The sequence below is a fragment of the Lichenostomus cassidix genome, chromosome 1Aa (assembly GCF_008360975.1).
Source record: "Lichenostomus cassidix isolate B80296 chromosome 1Aa, HeHo_3.0, whole genome shotgun sequence".
In the NCBI taxonomy this organism is placed as follows: Eukaryota; Metazoa; Chordata; class Aves; order Passeriformes; family Meliphagidae; genus Lichenostomus; species Lichenostomus cassidix.
This window is the reverse complement of record NC_139480.1, coordinates 29,015,325-29,035,605: the sequence shown is the minus strand read 5'-3', so window position 1 is coordinate 29,035,605 and position 20,281 is coordinate 29,015,325. Positions and strand designations below refer to the sequence as shown.

At 38.6% G+C, this 20,281-nt stretch overlaps 1 protein-coding gene across 2 annotated transcripts in view; it reads left to right on the top strand.

The window, feature by feature from the left end:
- NELL2 (neural EGFL like 2) overlaps positions 1-20,281 on the top strand; it is a 134,897-nt gene that overhangs the window by 38,735 nt on the left and 75,881 nt on the right. For both annotated transcript variants that reach the window (XM_085043685.1, XM_085043676.1), the window contains exon 10: positions 17,407-17,498. In XM_085043685.1, the coding sequence (XP_084899811.1) occupies positions 17,407-17,498 (92 nt within the window). The remainder of the gene's footprint in view (positions 1-17,406; positions 17,499-20,281) is intronic.

The following is a 20,281-nucleotide window of genomic DNA, read 5'->3' as shown; positions in this document are numbered from 1 at the left end:
AGGTTATCTGCATCCAGATGGTTGACTGGGAATGGCCTCTGATCAGGGCTGTCCCCCCAGCTTGTGTCTGGCACTGCTTCAGAGCATCTTGGCTGGTGCAGGCTGACATGGTGCCATGACGTGTGCTATCACTCAGGCTGTAGGGAGAGTTACACACTGTAACCAAGCATTTTCAAGCCTGCTGTCCTTTGTGGTTTCATTTACCAGTTGTGGACATCACCAGTTTGGCTCTCTGGATAACCAGTTGAAGAGACTGGCACCTCCAGAAGGCACTTTGTGCTGAGAGGGGCTGGAAGGGATTAGTTGCCTTCTGCAAGTGGACATCTCCTTCCATGGGTTGCATACAGAGCCCAGGTGATTAGATTACACAGTGAAGTTTTAGACACCAAAAGTTTAGACACCTTTCTCACTGAAAATGAGACTAATCTTACATCAGTTATTGTGATGCATATCAGGTATGTAAGATAGGAACGTAAAGTGCTGGATTTTCAAGCCTGGTTGTGGCATTAAGCTGTTATGCTAAGGGACTTTGCCACTCTGCCAAGTCCTAGGAATTAAATTTTAACTCAGTCCAGCATTTACATTTTGGACAGTGAAGCTTTGTTTTGTCTTGCTTGACATTTTCAGCACATTGGAAATTTAAGCACAACTGACTCTTCATGTTTTTCTTAAATGTTTAGTTCAGGGAAGAACACTTAGTAAGGAACAGTTTAGATTTATTTTTTTAAACCAATATTTCTTTGACTTTGGTTCTTTTTGTGAACCAAAAGAAAAAAGCCACAAAACAAACAAAAACCCAAACCCTGACCTTCTCTCCTAACTCCATACCTTTGTTTGAGGCCATTCAGACAACTTGTACTGTTTTGTGTTGTGTGAAGGTCGATGCTGGTAGCATGAGGAATGGCAATGCATGCAAATTATCACTGTGTTTTCTATCAGCTGTAATGGGCTAAAAGAAGCAGCAGTCTTCCAGGGCAGATGAATGGGCCAGTGTGTTGGATGTATGTTTCAGCTGTAGACAATGTAAAATTCTGTCCAGCTACCACAACATACCTCTTAGTTCAATGGGAGCTTCCTGTGGAGAATTGTTTGGAGCTGGAAGGCAGAGACTACTTTTTTTCACTGCTGAATGCAATTTTAAACCATTCTGGGAAGGTATGTGTGAAAGTTCATTAAAATTTTTTCTCCTCTGCAGAGACAAATGCTTTGTGTGGTGATAGGCACCAATACAAATCACGGAGAGATTAAGCTCCCCTACTGACCCTATAAATATTGCTTTAGACCACAGACTTGGCTTAAGAAGTACAAGGACAAGTTCATTTATTTTAAGTGTATTGTGGAAGGACTGCCAATGTCTTAGCAGCTGAGACAATCGGTGCTTGGTCAGCAGATCTTATTATGGTAATATTTTTATTAGTCAGTGTATTAACACTAAGGCAACACTTCCAAAAGCTATATGTATTTCTTTTTTAAATTGAACTAGTGTATTTTTAACAAACTAGCTGATTTTTGTTTTTACAAGACCAGAAGTGATGTTTGTGCCAGTATGTGGTGCAGTAATAATTCTCATCACCAAAGACTGATCTCCAGGAAGAATTTGGTCTCTTCTCATCACTTTCATTCTCACAGTGACACTGCAGATACCTATTGACCTAATTGCAAATTATTTAAACCCATCCCAACAGATTCCAGTAGAGGTTAAAATCTGATCCATTATGCTCAAATCTGCAGGCTGTGATTTTTCCATCTACCTGTTTTGTTTCTTCTTGTTGTTTGGTTGGTTTTTTTGAACAGGGTGTTTGATGGGTTTCTGGTGCATTGAAGCCAAATCTGCACGCTATCACAAGTAATTTAAGCAACTATGAGAAGTGTAGGGCTGTACTGGATGAGCTCACAGTTCTGGTGCTAGCAGGTGTGGAGAGAGAGTGTGTAAAGGGGTTATATAACTTGGGAAGGATTTTTTAACAAAAACATTAAAACACAAATATGGACATTGTAGCTCTTAATTACATGCATGGGTTTCTGATGCAGTGATCTGTCATGCTATCTTGCAGAAACTTTTAATTTGATGATTAAAATTAAGGGGATTTACCCCTTTCATAATACATGGATCTTTGTCTCCCAAAACTAGACACTCTTCTGCAAGCTCCAGCACTTCTAGCCTACTGACACAGAGAGAAGGAGCTGTGAAAGCCCATCTGCTTCTCCTTTGCAGCAGCAATTGACCATCAGCAAGAGTGCAAAATTTTTATCTAGAACCTTAAGGAATATTGATTAAACTTACTGTGAAATTCGTAATTTATCCAGATAGTTTGAAGCATTGCGGACTTAAGCCTGTGCTGTTTACCAAGATCCATCTTTTTACAAAATTGCTACTTTGTTTTTCTGGGCTCTCATCCTTTTGCCTTAGGTGACTTCCATCAGTAGCAAGGTGGGATGCCAGGCCCTGCCTTGTTCAGCCAAGTGCTGGAGAAGCATCTGCATTCAGTGTGGCACAGAGAAGAGGCTGCAGCTTGGAGAAGTGATTGAATGACACAGTCAGTCACTGACTGAACAGGTCATCTTACCCTTGCAGTAAATCCTAAGAAGGGAAATGGAAGAGCATCTCCAGCAGGCTAGTTGGAACATGGCATGAGTCTGAGCACTGTAGGCAGCCAGCAGGCTCAGGGTGTCAGAGCAGGCATCAGTACTGGAGGGAAAAGAGGCAGTTTTTAGCAGTGAAACGATGATTTCTAATTTATCATAGTTTTTTTAAAAAATGAACCCTTTAGAATATAAAAAGAAGCAACACTCTGATTAAAAAAAAAAAGTTGCTTTTTGATTTTCAATATTTATGTGTGGCATTTGAAAGAACATAAGTGAAAATAGAGCATAAATTCCATTATATTAAGGGTTTTTTTAATATGAAAAATCAGATAAATTAGCCTACTTCAGAATAGTACTAAAGGATATCTCGAATATAGCCAGCACTGGATTGTTTCCTAGAGCTGTGTTATTTGCTATAACCTCCTGTAGTCAACATGCAGACCTTCTGAATGTTATTTAGCAGAATAGTGTCTATTCAGCCCCTACTTTCTGAATATTCTGTGCTGAAATGATTCACATCAACCTTATTTTCCAGGCTTTTGAATAACATATAATGATAGTACCACATTGAAATGACAGATAAAAAGCATTATATACCCACTTGTACTACTGAGATGAATTACATTGTACTTTACTGACTGTTTAAACCATTCTATTACTTCTTGTGACTTCAAAAGTCAGTATTCATATTCATTTAGAAATAAGACACAATTTTTCTAATTTAATACTTTTAGAAGTGGGAAAAAAACATGTCCTTGAACTCGTGTAGGTCAATAAAATCAGTGGCGATGTTTTAGATTTACAAAGCTATAATAGAAAAGCATACTTGATGGACATGTCATTTATGAATCCAGCATAGCTCCTACTATGTCAGGGTCTCACAGGAGGGCTGAGGTTGGAAGGGAGCTCAGGAAGTCTCCTGGTCCAATCCTTCTGCTCAAGCAGAGCCACCTTGAGCTGCCCAGGACTGTGGCCAGACGGCTTTGGAATATCTGCACAGATGGAGACTCCACAGCCTCCCTGGACAGCCTGTGCCAGTGCTCGGTCACCCTCACAGTAACAAAGTTTTTTCTTGAGTTCCAATGGACTTTTGTGTGTTCTAATTCGTGCCCATTGGCTCTTGTCCTGTTGCTGTGCACCACTGAGAACAGCCTGTCTTTCTCTTCTTCATTCCCTTCCATCAGGAGTTTACACACTTTGGGAACATCTCCTCAGAGCCTTCACTTCTCTTGCATGTGTCACATCTCAGGAAGCTGAGACACTCTGAGAATGTTTTGGGTCTTTTCCTGTGCTGAGCTCAAAGCCAGTTGAAGACAATGGAAGGAATCCTCTTGGCTTGGTTAGGCAGGGCCAGTCTGATCCTTGACCCAAGGTGTTCAGTCTCTGCTATATTTTCCATTGTAAAACTGGAGAAATTTTCTAACTATTCTTATACCACAGCAATATTTGGTTTATATCTGTTCCATAGTCAATAACAGGATTTTTAGGGGATTTTTGCTGTCAAGCATATAGTCTCAGGTGACCTTTGTTCTTTGTAAGCTAGGCAGTTTTCCTTATCAGAAAGAAAACAGGGAGTCTTTTCACTTGAAATTCACTTGCAATTCCCCTCTGAGCAGAAAATGCATTCCTTGTATATGTGTTTTTCTCCATAAATTAAAGTATAGCTTACAGTAAATTAAAATACAGTTTACAGTATTTGGACTTCTCAGAGTATTTTGCTCCTATGTTTCTTTTCTTCCTTCCACATGTCCTTTGAATTTCATTGCTCCTTGTTAGCAAAGGAGAACTGGGGGAGTCAGTGCCTGTGCCTGTCTCAGACTTTTCATGCCTCACAGTGTGGCTCCCTCCTAGCTGAGCAGCTTTTTACCTGTTCTGGACCCCATGCTTTATGCAACTCCACTAAAAGACTCTAGATCTGGAGGCAATGTATCAGTATACGAGGAGAACTCCAGTTAATGGTAAAATCATCTAGTTTTAGTCTTACTGTGTGCCCGAGGAATGAATACTAAAATAAACTATGCTTAAGAAAATCCTTATTCATTAAAATACATTACACTGGATATATAGCAATCTGCACTAAAGAAGAAATTGGAAACATAATATTGGTAATTTTATCAGTAGAGAATTAAAAATATTTTTTTACATTGAGAATTTTGCTGTAGGCCATGCTTGCTCTCCTTATAACCTATTTTGTTGAGGTTGTGTTGGAAAAGAGCTAATCTTTTCCATTTCTTTTTCATTATATTCTTACCGGGGAGTTCATAAAATATAAAATACCTGCAGCGCATTATTATTTTAGTTTATTTCCAGTGCAAATAAAACATTAACATATGCTAGATATGAATATATTTGTTTTCAGACAGCTGGGAGTGAACAGATTGGCTGTGTTCCAGTTTCTAATAAGTTGGTACCCTAAATTTAATAATGCTGATTTCACCAGAATTTACTTAATCAGGTAGCTATGAAATAGTAATGAAAAAATTCTGGTACTATTTATAAATACAGAAATAATTTAGGATATGTGAGCATTCAGATGCCTGTGTGCTGATTTCAATATGTTTGTTCTTACCAGTGATGTGTTCATGTCATTATATATATGCAGTGTTGGACTGTGGGGGTAGTTTTGTTTGTTTTGTTTTTTGGGGGCTTGTGGTGGGGTTTTTTGTTGCTTTGTTTTTCTTGGGTGGTTTTTCTTTTTTTACCTGTGCGGGGGGTGGGTTGTTGTTGTTGGTTTGGGGTTTTGGCAGGGGAAGTTGAGGTTTTTTTGTCCAATAACCAGAAGCACGTAGCCGAATCAGCAGCTTGTAGCTGAGGTTCTAATTTTTGCCTGAAGCTTTTATTCTGTCAATCTTGGAAACACCTGTAGTATCAGTAGCAAACATCTTCAATGGGCAAGTGTTCTGAAAAAAAGAGAAGTTTGCCTTACCTGAAAACTCCAAAACTGCAGGTTTTGGACAAGGTCACAGAAAAGTAACAAGTTGGAGGCAGAGAGTACTGGTGGAGCCAGATAGAGCAAAATATCAAAACTCAGCCAACAAACCAAATAAGATTCTTGGCCTGTAAAGTTTTGCAAAGACCAGTTTGCACCTGACATACTCTTATTCAGAACATGATTGCCACATTGACCAGGAGCATCTGGGTGGAAAGTTGACCTAGGGGAGACACTGGTAGGAGCATGAAAGAAGGCATACATACAGTTTTTTGACAGTGCCTATGTCTGTAAAATGAAAAAATTGAAAGATTGTGAAGGCTGAAACTCAATAAATAAGTTATTGGAAGAAAACCCACCACAAAACTGTCAATAATATGATCTTATTTCCCCTGGAAGGGATGGTAAAATATGAATGAAGTTGATTCAGTGAGATTAATATAAAATGATGCCTACTGTTATCCTTTATTTGTCTTTTTGTGAAGAAAATGATACAAACCAGGGACTTTCAGTCTTTTGGACTGCAGAAGTTTGACATTTTTGCAGTAGAAACATGTAGTGAGTTAAACCATCTACTGCTTGGTTTTCTTCTCTTAACCATTGCTTGCAGATACCTGAAGTGTGATGTATAGACCTCCAGGCTGTTATTGATCCCTGTTTCTACATCTGTCAGCTCATAAAGTATATTTGGCTTAAAATAATGGTCACTTAGTCCCAAGTGAGACACAACTTTAAAACGAAAATCTTGGCAGATATGGTGTAAGAGACTTTTATCCTGCTTTCCTCATCTGTTGCCTTCAAAAACATAATTTCAGTCCTCCTTATTTGAAGAGTTTCTGCAATTTGCCTTTGTCACTGTATCAGTCACAGGACTGTGTCTGTGGTGTTTCTGTATCACTGTTCTGCCTCTTTGCCAATATAGAGAATTTTTATTAATTTTTGCCTTTTGGGGTGGTTTTGTTTGGTAACAGTTTCCAGTAAGAGGAAAGCCCTTTTTGTTTGATTAGGAGGGCTGTTGATCAGCCTCAGCATTTCCCTACAGGGTAGCTGACTAGTTTATTTTCTCCCTCTACTTGTTGAAATTATTTGTGTAAGTTTCTGCTTGTAATTTAAAATCCTGGTCCTCCTATTCTTGCTTAAAATTATTTTCAAGTGTAATTTTGACTGTTTTCCCAGAATTCATTTTATTTTTAATTGGTGATATTTGGTTAAAATCCCTGAATATTATTTGACATCTAGATTTTTTCCCATCATTTTTTAGATGAATAAAATTTGAAGATATTAGGTTTGCTCTCTTCTGATGTCCAGTGTATGTTTATATATATATAGAGAGAGAGAGTAGTGTTGGAATGGTATTACAGTGATATTATTGTTTGATGTAATTAATTGGGACAGAAAACACATGCTTTCAGTTATAAGACTTTTTTTTCTCCCCATCCTGAAATCAAAGCAAGCAAATATGCTTGACTCATCTAGAAAATAGGCACATATCTGTTTTTTCTAGTGAGTGAGACTTCAAATACTTTGAAGGTAGGGAAGATGAACAGACGTGCTTCTCCCTATATTGTTATTACTTTGACAAAGACGTGCAAATTCAAGTATTATTTCCTTAAGATGTCTCTTTAGGTTATATTCATATTGACTAAAGTACAGTATTTCTCTCTAGGCAAATTTCACAGGCTTGTTAAGGGGGGTTTGTTTTGTAGATGTTTTCATCATGCTTTATCTAGAAACCTTGTAGATACTGAAGGCAGCTAAATGAGAAATCAAATTTGAGTATAGCATAGAAGAGATAACAATCATGCATATGGTTGTTGTGAATTTGTCAGACAGGCTTCTTAATAGTAATAGTAGCATATGACTTCAGAATGCCAAAGTGTTGAACATTGTCTTCTGTGACTCTGGATGAATAGAGTTGGTAGTACAGTGTAAGCACTTAACCATACAATTTCATTTTACTAATTTTGCAATATTCTGTTGGTGAATTGCTGTGAAGAAACATGGGAGTAAATGAATACATTTTAAAATAAGAAAATTAAAATAGGCATATAAATTAAGAAAGGAATCACCTCCTCAGGCAATCACTCCTTCCATCAGTTCTGGTCACTTTTTAAAGATCCTTTCTTAAGAGCACAGGAGCAGGCAATTCCAAAATGTTGGAAGTCCAGCAGATGAGGCAGATGGTTGGCTGGCTGAAAAGGGGTCTTCTTTTGGAGCTAAGGCAAAAAAGGAAGGTGTATGCCCAAGGGAAGCAAGGTCAGGTGACATGGGATGATCACAGAGATACTGCTGATGCTGATGTTGATGTAGGGAGAAAATTCCTGCTGCCAGTGCTCAGTTGGAGTTGAATACAGCTCCATATAGATAAGCACACCTAATTGTATGGTGTGTGAACCCTGTCTGATGTCTAGAAAGGCCCTCCTAGGGACAATAGGAGTATTAACATGTACAATTTTTAAAAAATTATCAGTGACTGTAAGGCTTTCTTTCATTGATGTAGTTACCAAACAAGAAAAGGAGTAATCACATTAACAGCTGCTATGAGCTCCAGCTTAGTGTTTTTCCATGATGGGTCAGAGTATCAACAGATGCATTTGGGAGAAATTAGCTGTGACACAGAAGAATCTGTGAACATCTGCTCCAGCTACTTCTAAATTTTTAATTATTTCAAATCCTGAACTGACTTTAAACATGAAGTATTGTATTGTTTGGGAATGCACAATGGATAATAGTAACTTCTAGAAGCCTTGAGAAATGGCATGTTAGATGTACATAGGTTTCCATTTAAATTTGTCTTTTGAAAATTTCCAAAACTACTGGTAATACCTGATTTTCTTTTTGTTAGGTTTTGGTTAAATGTTATTTGATAATGAATGCTGGCAGTGTGTAAATAACAAATTTGGAAAGCAAATTTTGCATAATTGATTTTTATTAAGATTTCCAAAAATGTGTTTACACTGCTGTCTGTGTTAATAACCTTTTGCTGAACTAATGCTAAGGACTTAGGTTAAGAATATTAAATACCGTTCCCTGGAGTGTTTGTGATTACGCCAACTAATCCTGTCATTATGGCTGAAGGGAGGGGTGGAAGGATTGGCAGATTCCTTATGTGGGAACAGAAGTGGATGGAAGAGCTGGGAGCATGAAACCCTGTCAGTTGCTGTACAGAGCTAGATGCAGGTTCTTTGAAAGAACTGAGCTCTAACAACAGCACTAGATGTGGTGCTCCACTCCTGCGAATGTCTGAGCACATTAGACTGGCCTGCGCCAAGGAGGCAAATGTGAGTATTGCTGTAACAGCCAACTTAACCTGGGGCTGCTGTCTGTAGGAGAGTGAAAGCACGTGGATCTGAGAGAGAAATAAATACAGTGAGATAGATGCCAGGTCACAGGATGCTGCGCCTTCACTAGGGAGATGTGGGCAGCAAAATCATAGTGCAGAATTTCTAGCTAAAACATTTGAGGAAACTGTTCTGTGCCAGGAAGTGTCTGACTGAGAATGGAATAATCTGTAGGGTCCCTGATAGCTGCTTATGTATCGATGTAGTCTGTGGGTACGTAAATAATATGGCAAACTGCTGGTCAAAACACGCCATGACTGTTGGAAGTAGCTGTAAATTTTTGGAGCAGAAGCTGTGTGGAACCTTTGACTTGGGAACATGGAAACATCACTTCCAAGTTCTTTTTACCCTAATAAATGCCAGTTTTACTGTATTGTGGTGAAGCTTGTAGCTTTGCAATTTGCACAGGATCTTTTTTAATGCTGTCAAATGAAACTGTCAAAATCTGTGAAAATGCTGCTGTTCAGAGGCACTTGCCTTTTACTGAACATCCTCACATGATTTATGTCCACAGAGCTGCATAAAGCTACCATCTCAGTAGTCGTGCAAAAATGGGTCTTTAAAAATTATGCAAAATTGGTACACTCTCTTTTTTTATGGCAAATCTAGGTAAAATATCTTAATGAATAAAATGCATTATTTCCCCTCCACCACCCGTTTGAAGTCTCTGTGGAGCAGAGTATACAGTAACACCCTGCAAGAGCAGCTGCAGGGGTAGGTGTGTGTCTTCCCGTGACATATCCATGGATGGTCTTAGCTTATGGCAATGGAGACCACAACCTTGTTTTTATGTAGTAAATTAATGCTGATTGGTGATAACAGTTTAGCTCTCATAGAGTTCAAAATACAGACTCAAAAGTATGCAAGTCTTTAGCAGTTTTTCATTAATTTTAGAAATTTTCAATACTCAGTCCTAATCAGTTCATTTAATTTCATCTTGCAAATGTATCCCTGTGACTTGAGGCATTCTGATGTGTGTATGGGTGAGTTTAAGCATGTCTTGAAGTATAAGGTGTTCTAGGGAGGTGTCTAGTTTTCTAAACTCTGCTATAATTCTCTTATCAAAGTTTTTGGGAAAGTATCTTGTACAACAGCAGTTCAGCTGAGAGAATGTGGAACGAAGTAGAAGTTTCCCTGTCATTAGTAGCTGTCAACATTTGATAAAATATTTGTTTGCATCTTCACTAAATACAGCTATGTCACTGCTGTTGCAGATAGCTGACATAAGGAATCTATCAGATAATGTCTAATCCCACTTTCATGGGGATTAAGCAGGCATGTAATATTTGCATTGGAGTTCCTTGGTCTGTCAGACTGTTGTAGAATTTATAAACCTTTAATATAATTGTAATGCAGTTGTCATTTAATTAATATTAACCTCAATTGCTTTTCTTCTCCTGACATCCTCTAAGGCTTTTGTCTTGGTGTTTGACTTTGTTTGACATTTCGCTGTGAAAGTTGAGTATTGGATGGTCAACATAGTTAATTTGTCATATAATGGGTGGGCATTTTGATCACATTAGTCATGCCCAGGTTTTCAAAATCCTATGTTTATAGTCCAAAATACTCCAGTTCTGTTTAACAGGCAGAATATGTTCCATTGCCCTAAAGCCAAAGTTTTGCATGTCTGTCAGTAGAACTGTTTTGGCTGCTCTATTTAACCACGCTAAAGTTGCAGTGGGTAGCAGTAATGCCATTTTTAACAGAAGCTGACATCAAACACATTGTCCAGATTGGATCTGTGCTTACCAGGAGACAGCTCCCTTTGTGCAATTGGTGTCCATTGGTTTTGACTGGCTGCAACCTTTTTCCCAGACTCCCCTGTCTGGCAGCCTACTTTAAAAGTTTTACTCATTTGTTGGGTTTATTTGTCTCAGCTGAATTGCTATTATTGGAGTTTTTAGTCGTGTTTTCACATGTTTTTTCCAGTGGTCAGATTGCTATTATAGTCTTTAATGGTAACTCAAGGAGCCCACGTTCCAGGGTTCAGATGAATTCTGTAGAAGACTTCTCAACAACAACACACAGGATAGATGAATTATGTCATTTCCCAGTAGAAGTTGATGGAAATACAGGAAACATGAGAAGTAGGAGAAGGAATTTATAATTTCAGGCCTACTCCTCGCCAATGTGACTAAACAGCCTGTTAGTGTTGTTGGAAGTGTCTTCCACCATAGATGCTCTTAAGTGATTCTAAGAGTAATGTAGAAAATTGACTTTGTGTTTTAAATATAATGGAAACATTTAGCTTTCCAACTAATGAGAAATAAGACACAAATAGTAATTGGTTCCTTGCTGTGATAAAATTTCAAATAAATTTTTCTTTTTTTCAGCTGAGGAAGCAGAAGCAGATATATACAGCTTTTCAGCAGTGATTGACTGGAAAAATTTGCAATATATTTTTCAGCTTGAAATGTGGAATAATTTTGAATTGTTGAGGGAGGGATGGCGTGAAATGAAGTAAATCTGCAGCCGCACTGACTGCAGTACCAGTGGAGTTTGTGCTTCCTAGAAAATGAGCAAAGAAGAAATAATGCCCAAACTCCTGCAAAGAGAAATGAGAAAGGGGTGAGAGCAATGCCTAGTGATGGTGTGGCTGTCAAGAGAAAGAAGTTCAGGGAGGGTGACGATTATCCATGTACCTCTAAGGATAAAGCCACACTGTGGTTTTGTGCGATGTGAGCTTGCAAAGTAGGATTAATGGGACTTACACAATGCCTAAGCCTTGATCTCTGAACAGTGGAAAATGTAATCAAAGAGATTCCAAGGAGGAGGTTGGAAAATTAAGTGAAAGATACAGGTTTGGGGGTTTTTTTTTTGTGTGTGATAATTTTGGGTGAGTTTCCTCCCTGCCAACCAACCAACATAAGTGAACAAGGAATGAAGCAACATAGACTTAGTTACAAGATTTAAAGCGTCCATTAATAATTACTGACAAATTTCACAAAACTGCAAATCCCATCTGTCACTCATTGTGCATTTGCGAATACAAGAAATTAAAGTGGTTTTGAGGAGTTGACCAATGTGCTAAACTTTCTGCTTTCCCTTGGTGATAAGTCTGAATCCAAACCAGCTTAGATACCACAGGGAAGTGTACATGCATTCCTCAGGGGAAGGCATACACAATCTAGACAGTGAAGGTGATAAATGCAGAAATGAGAAAATGTACTACTTGACATCCTGAGAACTCAGTGAACAGAAGGCATAGGTTCGCTGGGTCATGGATTTTGCAAGGACATTTTAAATAATGCAAAAGGAAAGTGTCATTTGGAGGCCAGTGGGAAGAAGAAAGGATTGTGGAAGAGAAGGGATGGTTTGACAAACTGTTGAAAACTCATTGAGCAAACACTACAGCAAGTGGGCTCCTGAAAGATTCCATTTGCTAGAAGAACATGGAGAAGATTCCATGTCATTACATTGTGTTAAGTAATACTGAAGGATAGCTGCATTATTACTACATCTGTGTAAGTATAAGCAGACCTTGCTAATAATTTTTTATTATTACAGATGTTTACACCTGTACAGATGATTTCCAGTGTAATATTTGATCAATTTCTGTATACAAATAGATCAAGAGTAGTCAAACTTCTAAGCTGGTTTTGTGGACTTCCTGTTTCATCTTCTTAGAAACCTATGCTTTGAATAACGTATATTATTTTAGTTACTGGGGGAATGTGGAAATTTGATGGCAGGAGGAAATGGTTGATGTAATTCAGCTGTAGATGAAATCCTACATAGGCAATAGCTACCAAAATCTGGAACAACTAATCAGGTAATGCCTTGATTGTGATTCAGTCTGTTGAATAAAAGGACTTAGGAAGATGAAAGATGATATGCTTCCCCAGAGAGATACCAATCACAAACTAATCAAACTATCCTGGGAAGCATCTAGCCAAGCAGAAATTAAATCTTTGCCGGACTTTTCCAATTACACAGCACTAGCCCAGATGTTCCTGTTGCTGAAACATCTTAATTTCTGAAGGAAAATAAAGACAGGAAACACTAGCATCACTGGATGTTTACTGGCTGTGACAGTTGCTGTCAGGAGGCAGGAGGAACATTCTGTTCCACACTGCCTGGGATGTGGGTGCCAATGTCTTAGGGTGAAAGTGGTGCAGAAAAAAGTAGATTTGTCTTTCTAGAAATCTTTTGTTGTGATCTTGTTTAAATACAGAAGAGCAAAGAAAGCTAAGTCTCTGTGAATAAAATGGATCAAACCCTGAGAGGTTTGAAATATATCCAAAAACAAAAACAAAAACAAAAAAAAAAAAAACAAACCCAAACGAGGTTAGACGTTTGTGCCAAAAAAATTGACCTGGGGCTATGGTCTCCACCCTGAAGGTGCTAAGCATGATGCCTTTGTGAATGTATTCTTTTCCCCCAGCCCAGACCTGAGTCACTTTATCTTATCTCCATCAATGGGCAGTCCAGGGCCTGAGTCAGAAGGCTTATGCAGGGTGTGGTGGTTTTCTCTGCAGTTTTTGTACAATTTTGCTATAATAGGCAAAAGTCCTTCATGAAGATGTTTAAGTCATAGGCTATAAGACTGCAGTCTCTGACATCTTTCCATGTGTGCTTAATACTCACCTAACCAGACAATCTTAAAGTTTTTACAAGCTTCCAGGTAGCTTGATGCAAATCTGCCCTTTACTGTTTGTCAGGATGTCTCCTCAATGGGCGATGGAAGAGGAGAGAGTGGGGAAAAAGAGGGATTTGTGTCAGTATTGGGAGAAGACAGTGTGCACTGGCAGATTTATACCATCGCTAAACCCACTGGTGTCTGTCATGTTAAACAAACATGGAACCAGTGGTTCTGGTGTAGATGAAGTGCCTGGGTGTCTTTGCCATGGTTGAAGAGAGAAAAACCAAATGATAGTGCTGCAAATTAGAGCTTCAGAGTGTACCTCATTTCTTGCTGCTTTTTAGTGGGAGGACCTGCTCAAATGTGATGGAATCCTTCATGTTTTAGGGAACGCTGGTAGGAAAGACGTAACACATAGTGTTGATTTGATGATTTTAGAAGAAATACTGCTTTTGAACATTGTCAGTGAGAGGAGCAGTCCATAAGAAGACAGTCTTAAGCTTGTGCTTAGATTATTCAGCTTAACGAGTTTTCAATTTAGTTTCAATTCATATTTTTTAAATGGGCATTTATTGTTTGTTGGGTTTTCTCTCTCAGACATAGTTTGGTCACTCTGTATAGACAGGTCCCTTATACCTGGAGACTTTATAATCTTGCTGACAAGGATTGGATTGTTTCTTTAGGGGAGTTCAGTGGATGCTTTATTACTTTCTTAGCTGCATGATAGCCAAGTGTTGTGTTTTTGGAGGTGGGCGTGTGAGCACTGCTTGAAATTTCTGGCACCCACACAGGCAAATTTCTTGAAATGTGAACTCTGCTGCTATGTTCTAACCTTTGAGAAACAATCTTTGGGTTCATGAAGATACATGGGAAAGGGTCAAGGGCCATCTGGGCAGAGCCATCTTATATGGACCCAGAATTTTTAAGTTTTTCTTGTTTCCAAGACTTTATGGAGAAAAGCTGATTTTCTTGCTGAAAGCCAGTGTTTGTGATGTTGCGTCACTACATTAGAATGGTTTCATATATGAAGACTTCTAAATGCTGTTGGTGAAATAAAAAATAACTTATGATTTCATACTAGGCTGTGTTCTTTTGATGGTTTTTCTCTGTATGTTATTTTCTATACTTCTTTGAAGAATCAGATTTTTTGCTGTTAATAAGGAGACTGGTTTCAGTAGACTATGCTTTGAGGTAGTTTGTTGTTTTGTTGGTTGTTTTTCTTTTTTTAAGATGCCTGGGTAGTCTCACTCATATGTTGAGAGTATTTTGGCTTCAGGAGAACATTTTCTTCTAAGATAGAATGACAGTGATTTTGATGTCTTTTGTCTTTTCTGTGAACAATCATAGTCTGTCTGTTGGGAACATGAGGATGTGTTAACAGTTCATTGCCATTGTGTGATCCTCAGGCATTGCTGTACTGTATTTTTTCCTGTCACATGTAGATGTTCTTAGAAATGTGAAATATATGGGGCAAGGGAAGAGGCTTAATATTTGAATATTTCAGTTTAGTGTCATGGCCTGTAATGCATAGGTGGTGATATTTATGACTGGATGATTATCTTGTCTTGCCTGGATCTGCTAGTCCCTGGTAAAGATTTATATAGATTTTTTAAATTTACTTCCTTCTAGAAGAGCTTGTTTCAGGAAGAGGAAAGAGACACAGTATTGAGCTTTTATGACTTTGTGAGTCACACACTGTGTGTAGTGGGTTGACTGTGTCTGGACTCCAGGCACCCCCAAAGCAACTCTCTCACTCCCCTCTGCAGCTGTACAGGGGAGAGAAAATGTAACGAAGGGTTAGTGAGTTGAGATAAGGACTGGGAGAGATCACTCACCAAATACCATCATGGTCATTCTTCCACAGGGTGCAGTCCTTTAAGGACAGGCTGCTACAGAGTGGGCCCCTCTCTGCATGGGTCTCCCACAGAATCATAGTCTCCTTCCTCTCAGGCACCCACCTGCTCTGGTGTGGGTCTCCTCCACAGGCTGCAGGTGGATCTCTGCTTCCCCGTGGACCTCCATGGGCTGCAGGGGCACAGGAGCTTCCCTGTTGCCTTCACCATGGCCTGCAGGGGAATCTCAGCTCTGGTTCCTGGAGCACCTCCTCCCCTTTCTTCTTCATTGACCCTGGAGTCTGCAGAATTGTTCTCACATGTTCTCACTCTGCTCTTCTTCTGGCCACAATTACAGCTGTGCAGTAACTTTTTGTTTTTCTTCTTAAATATAGTATCACAGAGGCCTTACCACCATTTACAATTTGCCCATCCTTGGCCAGTGGCATGTCCATCTTTGGAGCTGCCAGGGACTGGCTCTGCCAGACATGGGGTAAACTTCTGGCAGCTTCTTACAGAATTCCCCCCTGTAGTGCCCCTGCTACCAAAGTTCAGCCATACAAACACAGTGCACCTTTTTTGTGGCTGTTGTACAAACTTTCTCATTCTGTTAGCCCTTGGACTCTCACCTGTGGCTCTTCTCTGTACTTTCTTTATTAAGTCTGACTGCAAATTCTGCTGTTCATGGGATTTATAGTGTTGCAACATGCTGTGATATTAATTCTTGAAAGTGCTTTGGAGGCTTATATCACAAAAGATACTTTATCTTTTATAAGATAATATAACTCATATATTTTTGAATTTCAAAAAAACCTTTTTGTTGCTATATCCATCATTTCTTTTTCAACATCAGTTCTGAAACTTTACTTTTTACATGCTGACAAGGTAATAAGAAAGAGCTGCAAGTTAAAAAGAAAAGTAAAGTAGAAATGAAAATAACAGAAGTAATGATAATTAATATAGGTCATGCAAAGTAAAAATAATCCCAATCCAATAACAGGTCTGTACTTTTAGATATTGTAAAATTACCTACACCTTGTAGTCTATTTAAACAGAATAGATAAATCTCTCTGTGAAAGTATAATTGATTTGCATCTCCAAATCAATGATTAGCAAATTAGACCTCTAACATGTAATGTAGAACTTGAAAGTTGTAACCTACTCCTGTTATTTCATGACTATGCTTACTTGATGAGCCTTGACTGTGTCCTCCTAAGCAACAGAGACAGACATCTGATTTTCTGTACCTAGCAGTTATGTTTCTCAGCCTTTATACTTTGAATAATTTAATTGCACTAATGGACCCATTAAAAAAAAAATCAAGACAGTTTGCTGTGAAGATGTTTTATGTAAGTCTTAAATACTGAATAGGAGCTTTAGTGAGCAATCCAGTACAAGCTGTGTCAGCATGCTGCAGTAGGACCTGGTGCTGCCAGGGCAAACGAATTGCACCAGGCCAGGCCATGGTATAACAAACACCAATCCTTGTGACATAAGTGTGTCATTTGAGCATTGGAGACTTGTTCCTGGTTTTGTTGGGGGATAAAAAAAAAGTCACGGAAAGTCAGTTACTGTGCAGTAAAATTCATATATTTTAATATGCCTCAGCAATAATGATAAACTAGGATAATCGAGATACCAATCCATAATGTTTAAATAACCATGTGGGATGATGAAACATCAAAGGCCTGTGAGAGCAAATAGACACGTGGCTTCAGTGATCACCCTTCATCATGCTACATTCCTCTTCAAGAAACAAAGTATGTTAATGCCACTGGTGCTGCTCTCACAGCTCCATTTTCCTGTGCACCCCTGAGCTGCATTGCAGGCAGTCACCTTCCTTGGTGTGACCTGAGACACATCTCTTCTGCCATCTCAGTAGCTATCTGTACTCCATGCTGCTTCAACATCCTTCACCTTTCCACTTACGTGTGCTTTTCTGGGTACTTTGTGGGGTTTTTTTCTCCTCTAATTTTTTTTTTTTGTGATATCCAAGAGTTCTGTAGATGGGTTTAGAATATTCTTGCAGTTTTAATTTGAAATGCAGTTATCTTTAAGAAAATGTATCTGTTCTATAAGTAGAGTGCCAACACATTTATACAAAATCATTGTGTTGTTTTGTTTTTTCCTCTGAAGCGGTGTGTGTATTTGAAGGCAGAACCTACTTTGAAGGACAAAGAGAAACTGTGTATTCAAGCTCAGGGGACTGTATTCTGTTTGAGTGCAAGGTAAGAATACTCTTGATGGAATAAAAATTCTTGCATGTTAGAAATATCAAAGTCCCACTGAAAGAAACTTTTGAAATACAGACAGGTATACCTGAGGAAGTGACAGAAAAGGCATCTAATAGGTCCTGTGTTTATTTTGTCTTACTGAGTTCCACATCAAAATTTTGCAAATAAATTTACTTTGCATAGCTGCAAGCTTTGATGACACAACTTGACAATCAAGCAACATTCTTTCTTCCCTAGCTATTGTCTCCATCATCAGTAATAAAACAGCATCAGACTAACTTATGTTTCTACCTTCAGTGTTATTGTTCAAAATTATGTGCTCAGGTGTAAGAGATACATGAATGTGATGGGGGCATAGTTTGGAATTCAGGATCATTCTTAGAGGAAAAGCTAGAGGAACAAGAAGAAAAAAAGCTGGTACACCAGGTATCTGATATTTGTAGTGATGTAAATGAAGTGAGGTTGGAGTTTTTCTTTGTAAACAGAACATAGCTGATGCTGAGGCAGTCTTGCCCTGCTGCATGAACAGAGCTGCACTTCAGGACACAAATACACTTAAGGAGGAAAATATACCTGTGGGTTGAGACAGCTGTGGGTTGAGAATTGCACAAACTGATGCAGTGAGTTGTGTGTTGTCTCTGCAGGGGAGGGATGAGGAAGAATCCTGTCTGGTTAGAGAGCTGCATGCTGTGGGGTGGTGTTGTAAACCTGAACACATGTTTCTAGGGCAGAGAAAAAGAGCAAAACAACTCCTCTCACCATGCAGCTGTTCATCAGACCAGTTTCTGTAAATCTCAAACATTTTCTTACAGTTGAAAAGGTGTATTTTACAAAGAAGAACTGGTAACTTTTGTCAAACTGCTGATGATTTTAATACTGATGAGCTTAATTCCTGCAGTAAGTGCTTTGAAACCCTTTTGAGACTGACAAGGAGAATCTGACCAGAAATAAATTTGGATTCAACTGTAGGCTTTTTAGGACTATGAGCTCATATTTTCAACATGACACCCAGGACATGAATTCTATGATTAGTCAATGGATATAATTAACAACCATCAAAAGTTATGTTACGTTGACTTGTGTTCCTTGCAGCTGGCAACTGTGATACTGTATGAAAAAAAATGCGTCTGGTGGCTGGGCTAGTCTGTGTTTTGTTGATTAGACTTATTTTCTGGTAGGCTGCCTTACTGTCTAGGTAGAAATTGTGAGCAGCAACTTTGGCTGATTGAAATGCTGCTTTTTCAAGGATTGAAGTACACACAGTTTCTGTTGAACAGCCTTGTGAATCATAACTCAGAGCAGAAAATTCATATACTGTAAACTTTTTTTGGTCAGTTAGGAATTCATAGATGGGCATTATTTGATTGCTACCAGAGGTCTCATAAAAGGATATAATTAATGACTTCAGGTCAAGAGATATTAATAGGAATGGTGCAAATACTGATTTCATGCTTGAAGGTTTATAGCGATGTTATCAAGGCAAAGTATGGAATATTTTTCTTTGGTCTGGATGTAGTTAGAAGCATCAAGTTCTGTTTTTACTGGCTTCTGCAGTTGTGCATGCTATAGGCATGCACTTTTCTGTTTCAGTATTACAAATAAGTGAGTGAAAAATTATCTTCTAAATTGGAATTTATAAAATAATTAAATTAAATTCAGACTACCTTAATTGATGTTATTTCTACCAAAGTTTAATTTATATTATGAGTTTGCTGGGGTTTATTTGTTTTGGTGTACAGCACATCTGTAGCTGGTTTGCCTTACTGTACTATCAGATTAGGGTTGGTTTCTCTGTCAAGATTTAGATTGTTTAAGGTAAAGTTTGAGCAGTAATTTGGATATTGCCATTGTGTTCATGCTCATCTTTATATTTCGTGCTTAAAGAGGATTTAAAATCAAGTGCTGCACCAATAATAATAGTAATAACAATAATAGTACACATGTACATACAATGGTATATGCATTATTTTAGATGATTTTCTTGCATGCAGAAATGCAAGGTCCTGAGTTCACTGAGGTCGTTTTAACCAGATTGCTTATTTCAAGGCAGACGTCTCTGAGGAACATGCTGTTGTTTGCTTTGTTTTCTTTCTTTGCCATATCATGACTAGAGCACTGCAAGGCACATTATTTATGGCTCAAGGGAGCCTAAAGGTGGCACATCTGCAGTAGCCAGATTGCTGAGGCCAGCATTTTGTGTGGTCATACTGCAGTGATTTCATGTGACCTGCACTGAGGGCCTGAAGATACTTAGATACCAACTTGTGGTATTGTACTTCAATGCCGACGCAAACTTAGCTGAGAAACCTTCTCTTTCCTAATAGGGACTCAGTGCCAGTTTCCTCCAGTGTTACTGCCACAGCAGTGAGATGAGAGATGTTCAAGTTTGATTTTACTTGCTGTATAAATAACAATCTTCTTTAGAGTATTTGTTATGAGGACCCTTGACTCTGGAATCTGTCGCCTCAGTTTCTGAGAATAATTGTAACTCTCTCAGGCATGATGCTAGGAGGAACTTCTGAGGCAAGTCACTTGACAGCTAAGATAAGAGAAAAATGAGAATTGTTGCCACACTTTCACTTGTTTGAAAAGATTTAAGTATAGGGAAGTTCCTGATGCTTTTATTGCACTATGTTGCCCTCTCATATGGTTTTTGAAGGTACCTGGAGTTTGGCCTAGGCAGTTTATTTGTACATTCTAATGCTTAAACTCCACTAAAGTTATAACTTTCTTTATTTCCTATCTCACAGTATTAATCAATGACCTCAATTTAACAG